This window comes from Schistocerca piceifrons, chromosome 2, assembly GCF_021461385.2.
Source record: "Schistocerca piceifrons isolate TAMUIC-IGC-003096 chromosome 2, iqSchPice1.1, whole genome shotgun sequence".
NCBI classification, from domain to species: Eukaryota; Metazoa; Arthropoda; class Insecta; order Orthoptera; family Acrididae; genus Schistocerca; species Schistocerca piceifrons.
In genome coordinates, this window is record NC_060139.1 from 700,021,249 (window position 1) to 700,035,791 (window position 14,543).

The 14,543-nt window shown below is 37.4% G+C and overlaps 1 protein-coding gene across 2 annotated transcripts in view; it reads left to right on the plus strand.

Annotated features, from left to right (window-relative positions):
- Positions 1-14,193: 14,193 nt before the first annotated feature.
- The window catches only part of LOC124777267 (protein regulator of cytokinesis 1-like), a 251,101-nt gene continuing 250,751 nt past the window's right edge, over positions 14,194-14,543 (plus strand). For both annotated transcript variants that reach the window (XM_047252597.1, XM_047252598.1), the window contains exon 1: positions 14,194-14,325. In XM_047252597.1, coding sequence (XP_047108553.1) covers positions 14,303-14,325 — 23 coding nt within the window. In that variant the 5' untranslated portion in view covers positions 14,194-14,302. The remainder of the gene's footprint in view (positions 14,326-14,543) is intronic.

The following is a 14,543-nucleotide window of genomic DNA, read 5'->3' on the forward strand; positions in this document are numbered from 1 at the left end:
GGCCTGCTCGATCCTCAGATATGTCCCCTCTGGACTTCTCTGTGTGGGGAGAGAGGATCTGGTTGCCCGGATAATAGCAGCAGCATGAACAATTCAGCATACTCCTGGGGTTTTTGCCCGTCTCAGACAGAATATGGTCCGACTGTGTAACCTTTGATTGTGTATCAATGGAGGCATTTTTGAAAATCTACTGTAATTGAAATTGGTTTGTGTTAATTTGTTATCTCTTGGTCATGAAAAACTGGAAAAGTGTTTGTTTGTTTAATTAATTTCCCGCCAGAGAACTCTTCCTCTGCCAGTTTAAATATTCCTCATAGGAAAAAATGACATTAGGCAAAAATATTTGGTTTGATGTCCCCTACAACCTCCCAGAGTTTGTCGGTTTAAATACTTTTCACCCTGTATATATATATATATATATATATATATATAAATGGGCTCCAAAACAATGTATCTACTGTTTAAAAATCCATGACTGGCAAATTAATCGACAGAGTTGTCTCATCTTTGGTAGTGTAATAGTTTGTAGTTCTGGCAATCGCCACACAAGCGTTGTATTGCGTTGTTTTGTTTTGTCGGATGACAGTCACCAGATAGTCAGTGTTTTGTTCTTGGTTGCACCTGGTTACTCGAGTAAACATGGCTGGCGCAAGGGTTACATTCGATGAAAGGAAGTCAGTTTTGAAGTGGTATTTTAAGTACAAAAACATTAATGAGGTTCAACGACAATGGCGAAATGAGTATCAAACAGAGCCACCGACACGTTTAACGATTCGTCGCATTCGAGACAAATTTGAAGCCAAAGGCTGTGTTAACGATCTACACAAACAATGATCTAGACGACCTGTAACAGTAACAAGTCCAGCTAACTCCCGTCATGTGTTACAACAATTCTCTCGCTCACCATAGAAGTCTATGAGACAGTGTGCCTGTGAAACTGGAGTGAGTCACTCAAGTGTCCGGTGAATTTTGAAGATAGCAAAGTGGAAGTGCTACTCCCACAATTGCTACATGTTATGAATGAGGACGACCCAGATTGTCGAATGGAGTACTGCAAGTGGTTTACTAACATGGTGCGCAACGATGAAGAGTTTGCAGAGATGATTGTGTGATCTGATGAGGCACAGTTCAAACTCAATGGTACAGTAAATCGCCACAATTGCATCTACTGGGCCGCCAAAAATCCGAAAGTCCATGTAGACAAAGCCGTGAATTTGCCAGGAGTAAATGTGTAGCGTGGGTTGTCTTACCAGGGTTTGATTGGGCCATTCTTCTTTGACGGCACAGTTACTGGTGAGGTGTACCTTCAGAAGCTTCAGACATCCATTTTACCTGCCATCCAAGACTTGTATAGAGACGGAAGGGTTTACTTTCAACAAGATGGTGTCCCAGCCCACTACCAAAATCGTGTTAGAGCGTATCTCGACGAAAATCTACCAGGAAGATGGATAGGCCGTAGAGGTGCTGTGGAGTATCCACCACATTACCCAGACCGAACTCCTCTGGAACCTGTGGGGAACACTAAAGGACGTCGTTTATCGACAAAAGCAACGCACATTGGATGAACTTCGAGAATCCATCGTACATTCATGTGCAAATATCCAACTGAACACGTTGCAGTCAGTAGTTCGTGCTGCAGTTCGGCGGCATCGTTTGTGTGTGGATGTTAATGGTAACCATTTCAAACACCTACAGCGATATCTTTAAGTTGGGCTTTAAGCTACACTTTCACCAAAAATGAGACAACTCTGTCAATTAGTTTCCAAGTTATGGACTTTTAAGCAGAGGATACATTTTTTGGACCCCTCTATATATATATATATATATATATATATATATATATATATATATATATGTGTGTGTGTGTGTGTGTGTGTATTGTCCTTTCGAGCCTGGAATTGAAAAAAACGATTTTAATTGTTATCCTATGCAAGGTAATACTAATGCATGAACTCAGACATTAAGAGAGCTATCTGCTCATGACAAATCTGTAAGAGTCAAACAGCCTTTTAATGGTCAGAGAAAGTGTAAGGTACCGTGTATTTATAATGTCATAATGAGTTGTCATATTAAATCTTAAAGGACAGACAGTGATACTGCGAATCTAGATGTGGATATGTATAAATTGTACCGTATATGTATCTAATGTGTCAGCAGCATTTAGATACAGCCTTATGTATGCTTTTGTTAAACGGAATGGTTTTGAACTATAATGCTTATTTTGTGTACGCCATGTGAAACCACATATGTATTGTCAAAACAGACGTCAAGAGGAACTATTCACTTATCAAATGCTTGGCATGTGATGTACAAAGGATACATTTATATGTTTTATAGTTAATGAAGGTGCAGGTCCTTACAATGAACCAAAGTTTTCTGTTTGTTTCTAGCAGCGAGGGACGCTAGACTTTGATTGGCGACTCCATGGAGTGCTGTGTGCACAATGACCCAATGTGTTAAATTAAAAGGAAGGTCAGCGTTGGCTGTAATATTGATCTTTTATTGTTAGCAGAATCGATTTTCGATCACATAGTGATCATCTTCAGTGCTGGAAGTTAAAAATTTCTACATAGCGATCAGTGAGTTAACACATAAAACCACAAATACACCTGAGTATAAACCAACTGTTGGAACGAACGTACCTGTAAAAATTAAACTCAGACACTGGTATCAATTTATCAATAACCAAAACTGAGAAGCGATCACAATAACTGAAGCCACTGTTTACATTCACCTATACAGCAGACCTCGATGTGACAAGGTATTGGAACGCCCTCTATGTGGAGATTAGATTAGATTAGATTAGTTTTTCGTTCCATAGATCCGTGCTGAGGAGGTCCTCGTGGATGTGGAACATGTCAATTTATTTTTTTTATTTTTTTTAAGCTGAAATAACAATACTAATAGTATGAATAAAAACAATACATCATTTTTTTCTATTAAAAAATTCGTCAATGGAGTAGAAGGAGTTGGCCACTAGTAAGTCTCTCAGGCTCCTTTTAAACTGATCTTTATTTGTAACAAAATTTTTTATGTTTACTGGAAAATTATTGAAGATGAGTGTTCCTGAGTAATGGGCCCCTTTTTGAACTAAAGTCAGTGCTTTTAAGTCCTTGTGCAGATCATTTTTGTCCTGGTATTGTATGTATGAACTGAGCTGCTTGTTGGAAAAAGAGATATATTATTTAGGACAAATTTCATTAATGAGTAAATCTACTGGGAGGCAGTAGTTAGTATACCCAGTTCTTTGAAGAGGTTTCTACAGGACGTCCGTGAATTTACTCCACAAATAATACATATTACACGCTTTTGGACTCTGAAAACTTTTGTTTGACTTGAAGAGTTACCCCAAAATATTATACCAAATGACATTATGGAATGAAAGTAGGCAAAGTATGCAAGATTTTTCATTTTTATGTCGCCTATGTCTGCTAACAGTCGAATTGCAAATACAGATTTGTTAAGGCGTTTCTGCAGTTCTGTGGTGTGCTCTTCCCAACTGAATTTATTATCAAGTTGTAATCCCAGGAATTTAAGACTGTCAACCTCTTCTATCTGCTCTTCTTCGTATTTTATGCATATGCTGGGTGGAAACCTCTTACAGGTTCTGAATTGCATATAGTGAGTCTTATCGAAGTTTAATGTCAGTGAGCTGGCTTTAAACCATTTATTAATATCCATGAAAATATCATTAGCAGATCTTTCTAGAACTACACTCGACATATTATTTATTGCAATACTTGTGTCATCTGCAAACAAAACGAACTCTGCTTCTGGCAGTGTAACTGATGAGAGATCATTAATGTACACAAGAAAAAGCAATGGCCCTAAGATGGATCCTTGTGGGACACCACATGTAATTTCTTCCCATTCTGATGATGACTGATGACTTAATTCACTAGTCCCTTGCACTGACACCCTTTGTTTCCTGTTAGTGAGGTATGACTTGAACCATTTTGCAGCACTGCCCATGACACCATAGAATTCTAATTTACTTAAAAGGATGTTGTGGTTCACACAATCAAATGCCTTTGACAAATCACAGAAAATACCTGCTGCTTGTAATTTGTTATTTAATTAATTAAGTACATTTTCACTATAGGTGTAAATAGCCTTCTCGATATCAGAACCCTTCAGAAATCCAAACTGTGTTCTTGATAATATGTTATTTGTGGTCAGATGGTTGAGCAGCTGCCTGTACATTACTTTTTCTAAAATTTTTGAGAATGCTGTCAAAAGTGAAATCGGTCTGTAGTTTGATGGTATCTCTTTATCCTCTTTCTTGAATAGAGGCTTGACATCTGCATATTTTAGCCTGTCAGGAAATGTCCCAGTTATAATTGACTGGTTACACAAGTAACTTAGAATTGTACTAAACTCACAAGAACATGCCTTAATTAACTTTGTTGATATTTCATCGTACCCACTAGAATGCTTTGATTTTAAAGATTTTATTATGGAAGTTATTTCTTTTGGTGAAGTGAGTGGTATATTCATGTACTTGAAGCTGTTTGTGAAGGCTAGTTTCAGATATTCAAGGGCATTATTTACTGATCCTGAAAGTCCCATTCTATCAGTAACAGATATAAAGTACTTGTTAAATAGATTTGCCACACTATGCCCATCAGTTACTAATGTGTCATCTACCCTTAGTGCTATTTGCTCCTGTTCCTTTCTGATTCTACCAGTCTGCTCTTTCACTATATCCCATATTGTTTTTGTTTTGTTCCCTGACATTGCTATCTTCTTCTCGTAGTGCATTTGTTTAGACATCTGAATTACTTTTTTTAATGTTTTACAGTATTCCTTGTATTTAGCTAAATAATCAGCATTGGAGCTATTCTTGGTCGACAGATACATTTTCCTTTTTGTTTTACAGGAAATCTTTATTCCTTGTGTAATCCATGGTTTTGTTGTAGACTTATAGACTACTCAGATTTAGCAGTCTTGATAATCTGCTTGGAATTTACATCTAAAACAAGGAGCTGCATGTCCATTTATAACAGGTTTTATTATATGATTTTGTTCCTTTGATTTGTCCAAAAAAATGTTATCAATGGCTGTCCTTGAGGATTTAGTGATCCTAGTTGGGAAGTTTACATTGTGAGTTAGATTAAAAGACAACAGTGTGTCATGTGAAGAGTTAACAATTCTTTATTTGCCAAGACATTACCACAAAATACCAACATGTATTTGCAAATCATTAATTGAATATTTCAATTTTAAAATTGTACTTTAAAAAAAAGACAGGGGGGAAATGCACATCTTGCCAACATACGTTGGTGTGTTATTTTCAAACAACTTCAAAAACATGTCAGAATAAAAATCAACAGGTGAAGTTATATGGCGTCAGATTACAGGACTAGAAAAGAAGAAAAATATACAAATAACATGACATCAAATATAACAGAATTTGTTATTACACAGTAACCACCATCTGGCGTAGGGAGTCAGAGATATAAGGTTCTTAATTTACATAAAATATTACATTGAAATCAATAAGTCAAATACATAAATGTAATTATACAATGTATGTCACAATATAGCTAGACTTTGCTACAAGGGACCATATAATGTGAAAACGTTCATGGACTTACCTGAGATTTGGTGAGATCTCGACGTGATGCTGAATGTACTGGGCGGCCTTGGACACTGAAATATGTGATGTATAATGTGGTTCCAGTGCCGCAGGTCAGAAATAACAGGCCTTTCGCTTACAGCATCAAAATCTCTATCAACGCTCTCACCTATTCATACTGTCCTACGGACAAGCTCTATGGACATTTTGACGACATGAAATTCGTCGTTATCCAAAAACTGTGAAAACAAACTGTACCACCTAGCCATGTTGCACCAATGGACTTAAAAGAAATGCACTCAACAAATATTACTTAACCTGTGTGAGCATACCCCTGCAAGAGGCGTGTAGCACAATAATGGAGTCCAGACCCTAACTTTGAACATGCCCTTTATCACAACATGGACTTACAAAATTGAACATTCAGAATATGTAAATAAAACTGTAACATAAGAGAGAGCTGACATGCCTACATAATACATTAAAATAAGATTGACAATCAATAAAGGTATTTTAAACACCAGACAGGCCAAAGATACAGTATAAGTTATAGCTGAATATAAATTTTAATATGTTATGATTGTATGTAGAAGGGACACCACTACTGTATACTGTCGTCCAGAAATCGTAGACCACGCCAGTATACAGTAGGGGAAAGGGCAATTGCATTGGATTTACAATTATGGGTATATGTTTAATTTTTTTGTCTATTTTTATTCATTCATTCGCCTAAGTAGTGCACAACAAAGGTTTAAACGTGGTATGCCCACAGCAATAAAGCCAGTGAAGCTAACGGAAAAAGCTGAAGAGCATTAATTTTCTTATTCTTGTGAAAATCCTATCGTGTGTTTCATTGATATTGACTTTTTCCATCCATGATAGAGGGAGGACGTGGATTTCTATTTCGTTCACTAATAATGCGAAATTTATTAATTCTTATGGTACGAAATCAACTTCACTCACTGGTAACATATTTCACCTGATCTATCTATTTGCGTTATCGGTATCAGTAATACTTCGAGAGCAAGCCGGATGCCATAACATTGTCTTCAAAGAAGAGGATTTAAATAAGTTCAGGGCTTGAAGAACTGTTATCTAATAATCCAATATTATGTGTTACCGATTTTTCTTGTTTATGAAAAATCATGTGCCTGACTGTCTGTAGTGTGCTTCACTCTGCATAGATTAGCTGAGGTACACACTTCTGACCGAACTCACCACTGTTGTGGTTCTTGCACAGCACCAGCAAATGTCCATCGCAATTATTACCCTTAAAATTATTAATTACTAAGTAGCATGTTACAGAGTGCGTCCGACTGTACTACTTATTTGGGTTTTTTCCCCATTCCATCTCACATATGAAGTCCAGGCGGAATGATTATTTAAATGCTTTAATGTATACTGTAACTAATCTAATATTATCCTCAAGTTGCATATGAAAGCAATACATAGGGGCTGAGGTACATTCCAAGAGTCATCATTTAGAGACAGTTGTCATAACTTCATAAGTAGACTATCTTGGGATAGTTTATGTCTATCATCAAGAGTTTCCCAGTTAATTTTTTTCAACATCTCAATGATACTGTCACACAGGTCAAACAAACCTGTGACTATTTGTGCTGCCCTTCTCTATATATGTTCAATATCTTCAATTCGTCTTGTATCCCCTGTTAGTCCCACACACTTGAGCAATGTTCTAGGATGGGTCATATGAGTGTTTTGTGAGCAGTCACCTTTGTAGATTGATTACATTTCCCCAGCATTCTACCAATAAACTGAAGCCTGCTACATGCTTTGCCTATGATGAGTCTATAGGATCATTCCATTTCACATCTCTACAGAGTGTTACACCCAGGTATTTGTGTGTATTGACAGATTTCAACAGTGACTCATTGATATTATTGTCTCAGGATGCTACAGTTTTTACATTTTGTGAAGTGCACACTTTATACTTATGAAAAATTAAAGCAAGTTGTCGATCTTTGCAACTATGTGAAAGATCTGATTGAAAATTTATGCAACTTCCCTCAGACAGTACTTCTGAAAATTTTTGCAGCTTCATTCAGACAGTACTTCATTGTAGATAGCTGCATTAATCATAGGATTAATAGAGTCTCCAAAGTCATTAATATACAATGTGAATGGTAAATTTTCTAAGAAATTTCCGTGTGGCACACAAAAAGTTTCTTCTACATCTGGTGACGACTGTCCTTCCAAGATAACCTGCTGCGTCCTCCCTACCAAAAAAACTTGTCTCATCACAGATTTCTTTTGGTACCCTCTACTATCATACTTTTGATAATAAGAGTAAATGTGATACTGAGTCAAATGATTTTCGGAAATCAAGAAATGCTGCCTCTACCTGACTGTCGTGATATGAAACTTTGAGTATTTTATGTGAGAAAACGGCGAGTTGGGTTTCATATGATCGATGTTTAAGGAATCAATGCTGGTTAATGTGGCGGAGGTCATTCTCTTCGAGATACCTCATTATGTTTGAGCTCATAATACGTTCTATAATTTTACAACAAATCAAGGTCAAGGATATTGGACAGTAGTTTAGGGGATCGCTTTTACTACACTTCTTGTAGATAGGTATAACCTATACTTTCTTCCAACTTCTGGGCACGGCTTCTTCTTCAGAGATCTTCGACAGAATCACTTACAAGATAACTCAGCCAAAATTCAGTATAATATCTGATAAGGAGATTATTGGGCTGTGGACCTCTGTTCAGTTTTAACGATTTCAGTGTTTTCTCAACGCCACTGACACTAATACTTATTGCACTCGTTTTTTCAGTGGTACAGGGATTAAATTGGGAAATCTCCTTGTACTTTCCCTGTTCGTTTTTCCTTTGTAAATGAACGTTTCAAATCCGAATTAAGCATAACTGTTTGTGCATTTCTAGCCTCAGTTTCAGTTCCTGTCTCATATGTGAATGACTGGACGCTAACTTTGGTGTCATTAACGGAATTAACGTACAAAGAGGGTTTTATTGGGTTTTGTGAAACTTTATTTGACAACATTCTGTTATCGTAGTCATTGAAGGCTTCATGCATTGCTCTCTTGACAGCCAGCACCTCTTTATCTATTGCTCTTTGCTTTGTTTTATACCTATTACGTACTAGTCTCTGTACATTTACAAGTTTCTTTACAGTGACTGTATACCACAGACGGCTCCTCCCATCATGAACTTTTTTACTAGGTACATACCTATCCAGTGCATGGTCAACTATGCTCTTAATGTTAAGCTACAGTTCTTCTATATGCTCCTGTCTGATGTTAAAAATTTCAAGTTTCTCATTCAGGTAAGACACCGCCGCATCTTTTTGTAGGTTGCAGAACATATACACCTTTCTACTTGTTTTAGTAACCCTTTCTACTCTGGTAATCAATGTTACTACAAGTGCCTTATGGTAACTGATATTAGTTTTGATGTGGAAATCCTCAAAGAGGTCATGTGCATTTGTTGTCACTAGATCTAATATATTTCCTCAATGAATGGGGCTCTAGACTATCTGGTCTGAGTAGTTTCCAGAGAAGGCAATTAGTAATGTTTCACAGATCGTGTTGTCACGCCCACCATCAACAAAGTTGTAATTTTCCTAATTGTTTGTTGGCTGATTAGTCTCCAGCAATGAGTACATTATGAATGGGAAACTTTTGGCCAAGTAAACTGAGATTTTCTCTGAAATTTTCAGTTACATCAGGAGGTGAGTCTGGTGGTTGATAGAAGGATCCAAGGACAGTTCTATGTCCACTCCTGATACTGAATCTTGCCAAAACAATCTCACCTGTAGCTTCAATTTTTGTCTCAGTGAATTTGAGATTCTTGTTTACTGTGACAAATACACCACCTCTAGTTCCCATTTGCCTATCCTTTCGATATACACTTAAATTTTACCAACAATTTCATTGCTTTCAACTTCAGGTTCTAACCAGCTTTCTGCAACTAGGTTGAGGTTCACTGCTTTTCAGGAGTATTTCAAACTCTGACACTTTATTACTAATTGTTCAGCTGTTACCTATTAGGATTTTAACACTCTCACCTCTAAGGGCACTGGGCATTCATTTGGATCTTTCACTAATATTTTTGGGTCTCCCACAGTTGTTGTTGTTGTCTGGAATACACAGAGAGTCGTCTAACTTAGGAAAACAACTTGTGTATACCCCAAAAACAGTCAGCTACCTGGGTAGCAGTCTCTCATGTTTGGTGCACATCTGTCCCATTTAGGGGGACCTTACAGGTCTCAACCTTATGGTGCATGTCCAGGAAATCGCAGCCTATCTTGACACAGAACGTTTGATGCCTTAGAATCGACTCAAAGTTAGGGAACCAGAATCAGTTTTGGAGACAATGCTACAAATTGTGAGCTTTGTTGAAGCTCTATGTGCAAGGTCGGTCTTCTCAGCCTTCTCTGCAAGTCGCTAGAATGATCCAAGTATGACCTTGGAGCCCAGAACACAACCACAAATTGTTCCAATGTGGACCATAATTTGCAGTTATCTGCACCCTGTTCCCTCAGTGGCTGCTGGGATTCCATTTTGACATGTTGGACGAGAACCACAGGCATACACACCATACCTAGTATCTCTCCCTATCCCTCGCTGCCATTTGGTCAAGGGTTACCAGTATTCACCATACTTTTGACCTCCCAATGATTAATGGACCCCTACCTTTTTGCATTTGCCTCCTTTTGACACAGGCCAAGCCAGGTCTTTACAAGATGATTCGCAACTGTTGTTAAAGGGGAAGAGCACATACACAACAATACAGCTTATGTATGCACATGCTGGAACCCACATTTATATGGAAATGACGTTTGTCGGTCTCATATGATTTGTAGCTTGCTGGGATAACTTGTGTATTAGGGAAGGAAGTGCAGAACAATGCAAAAAGAGTGAGGACGCATTTTATAAATAATTTAAGAGTATCAAAACGTCAATTTTTTTCATTTTGTGCGTCAAATATCGCACCGAGTTGCTAAAAGGAACACAGTGTTACGAGTTGCCATCATACCTCAGGGAAAGCTGATTTATTTAAGGTTAAGTTTAGTTGCCAGTAAAATGTAGATTTTTGTGAGATAGTCATGTCTTCCTCAATGTCTTTCCTTCAAGGTTTATAGGTTTTCTTTACATCTTTTACTTAGGTTTTAATAGTTCAAGTGCTTTATTTGCACTGGGGTTAGCTAGTGAAACTACATAAATATTGACAGGGCCATTTAACAGTATATATGTCTGCTACAAATATATGTTTAAACAAACAACTCAAATACGTTACTTGATACATACTTCACAAAAGAACCATTTTGCCACTCTTGTATTGTCTGAAGGTTTCAGTCCAGTTCTTTATCAAACATTGCAAATGCCTGACGACAAACAGATATATTCCACTTGCTAATCAATCTGATTGTACCCACAGTACTTTTTCGCTTCAACTTGAAACAATATTGCAATTCACTTCACTGTAAAATTTTAAATACCGACACATATAAAAATCCACTTTATAAATACAGGATGGTTCTTGCAGAGAAGATAACAGCAACCAACCACTTTTGATAATGCTATTTATTCACATAAATAGAGCCGTTAACGGTTTCGAACTGACAGTTTCATTGGCAGATGGCTTATTCCCGTTAGGAAACACTAATGTTGTAGTTTATGTTAGTTCTCACCTTTTATTCCTCCATGTGCAGAAAATTCCAAAACATGATGTGAGAAACTATTTAACTGTAATTGTACCTCATAACAATTTCAAACGATGTAAACAAATCACTGAAGTGAAAATGTTTCAGTTACTTAAGCCGAAGATTCCGCGCCATTACGTTGCAATGCTGACTGCACGTGATTTAAAAGTGCTATTGAAAACATTTCTGGCCTATGATAATTATAACAGGAATGTGAGAAGGCTTAAGATAGTTAGGAATCAGACCTCACACATTCTTTATTTGTTCCACAACGCTTGTCTCCTACCAGTGATTGAGTATCTCCTTTCGCTCATATTGTACAGTTCAAACTGCTACCTCGCTGCTTCAGTTAATCTTTCTTAATTATAAAATTATAAATTTTAACAAAGGAAATAATTAAACGAAACAATTTACAGCAAATAACTAAAATAACGAATAAGAAATACTTAGAACAACAACTGATATCTACCACGAAAAGCATGATGAAACGAAGCATGAAAGATGAGTGCACAGCTGTGTGTTCGGAGGAAATGAGTTCAGAGTCACGTGGTCAACAGCCGATGACGTTGGCCATCAAAACTTTCTTCCCATGAAACCCAGGGTAGTATGAATAAGATGAAGGATATACTTTATACTCGAAATTTCGAAGAACGATCTCAAGTTCAAATGAATAAAGCAAATCAGCGAATATGCTTCACCTGTGAACATTCTCAGCCTGAGTAAAAGGGTGGGAGAAGTTGCTCAAAACAAAGAACACTCTCTGATTCCGGTTGAATAAAACTAGAGGAGGTTCTCACTACCAGAGAACATCCCAACTTTTTTAACATGAGCTCTGTAGTATACTCGGAGCTGAGTATGTTTAATGGGGGTTAAGTTTTACCAACTTTTTGGCAGTAATGGTAGAATTTAGGTTTCTTGGAAAGCAAAAAAAAAAGTACTACATAGCCAAAAGAGATACTGAAGAGAGAAACTGTAGAAGTTTATACAGGTTTAGCAATAGCAACATTATTTGTCTTGCGAGCTTCCTTCCAGAAAAGTTGTGAAAGAAGAGGGGGCTGTCTTTCAGCAGAAGTTAAAATTAAAACATTTTTACATTGCTCTTTAGCAAACGCAAGTTTTCAGACCGGTCTCCGAGAAGACTTAAGTATACACCAAACTAATGTGTCACTGACATTCCAGATGTTCATTAGTATGTTTTCTCACAGTATAAATCTTATATTTTGCTATGTTAGAAATAAGTAGGCAGACCAGAAGAATAATAACTGTTTTATTACAAAAAAGTTTCCCTCATGTCGAAAATTTGGTAACATCACATGAAAACGCATTTTCGTAAACTGTCTGTAAAGACGGCTTCACAAACACACGTCCAATGTGACGCCACACTTTGTGGCTTACTGTAGTGGCATCGTAATGTTCACTCAGGATGCCACAAATTCTATATAGTTTCACAGGTTTCAATATGGCATCAGTTAAAATCATATGGGCGGGTATAAATTTTATAGTGAAGGCTATGGCCTTAGAGCTGTGACAAGAGTTGAATACAAAGAAGGCGAAACCGAAATGCTGGATCCGAAAATAGATTTCGCACAGGAATAAATCAGGGAAACAAACACGTTTATAAAAGAAATAACACTCAAGAGACGAAAATGCTGTTTGCAGTGGCAAACTAACCAATCTGCAGACACGCCACGCTTCCAAAATTTTAAAATCTTATTGTATTCGTTGATGTAGCATTTCGAATAACTAAGTTTTATTTAACAGCCGTCACATCAAACTCTTGAGCTATTACCTGCATATAAAACACAATTTATAGAATGTTTGGTCCCACAAATTGCGAAGTTTACACGACTCGCTCTTTTGGTTACATATATTAAATTTATTTCTTCATGGGATATGTCAATGGCTTGCAAATATTGCACACACACACACACTGCTGCAGAAAATCAAACATAGGCTGCTGTTCTTGTAGTTATAGAAGCTTTGCCAGTGTACCTGCCGATCATTGTTTTCACTTTCTTCAGAAACAAAACAAAAACACAATAAAGTCAAATGGAGGACAGCAGCATTTACTGCACGATAACTGCGACAGAATGCTCGTGTTTCGCGATACCGCCCCCAGGGAGCAGTGATGGTAGGAATGTGGGGCAAGAAAGTTCAACGAAGCTGAACTTTTTTGTTGCGTGACAAAATTTTCGTATCATAAGTTGCGCCACTAAAAACTGGGAGTTACGCACAGTCTAACAGAAAAGTAAAATCGAAACGTAGTGCAATTCTTCCAGAACACAATGATGCCAGTTCTATATTTGTACACTGAATGAGCGAGTTAAATGAAACGTAGCATTGTGTGTGCGTACTGTGCTGGACACGGCAGACGGCACACACAGAGAAACTTCTCAAGAAGGAGGGGTGGTTGTGAGAAGAATTCCATCGACAGAAAATATGCTTCGAATTTTTTATTCATACGAAATTGAGAACTTTTCCAGAGAATGTTCTTTTGCTCTGAGAATGTTCTCCGGTGGATGTACTCTTTTTTATTCATACCACCCCCTGACATACCGCAACGTGGCGTGACGCCAGATTGGATGCCGCCGTTTGAAATGCATTGCGATATGTTTTGATGGGATGTAACGTGACGTCAATTGAACCATTAGTAGCTACACAAAATGAGATTTGTATTATGGCAACAGAAAAACCTGTAATAAAAATTACTAGTTTCCTACAACTTTTGTCGTAAAAGTCGTTAACGAACCCGAAAACAGCGTTGCATTGTGGAAGAAATTTGCGCAATTTGGTCCTGTCTATGTCCATTGTACAGCACGGCCGTGGTTGAATACTTGAATAGACTACCACCAACGAGTTACCTCCGTCTGTATGTTGGAATATCGATTATCGACATAGCTACATGTCGACTATTCCTTAAAATTTGACCAATAGGGAGTGGCGGCAGGTATTTGATTTTGAAATTGGTGGCGTCGGCCTTCTCCTTGATTGAATCGAGTGTTTTTTTATAACTGAGTGGTTGAGAGTTTATGTTTTATGATGGATGGTACCAATTCTTTGTAAGTAAGCAGTGTATTGTATCTGTATTGCTAAAAAAGAAATATGTGGAGACATGTTACTACATTGTCTAATTCTGATTGAATGAATGTTATTACAGATATTGACAAATATGCTTCGCGAGTTATTGTTTCCGTATGACTGTTTTGTGCTGTGCAGGCGAACTGAAGTTTCCTGGGAGTTGAGGTTTTTGTTTTAAATAAAGGCGGATTGCAAGTAT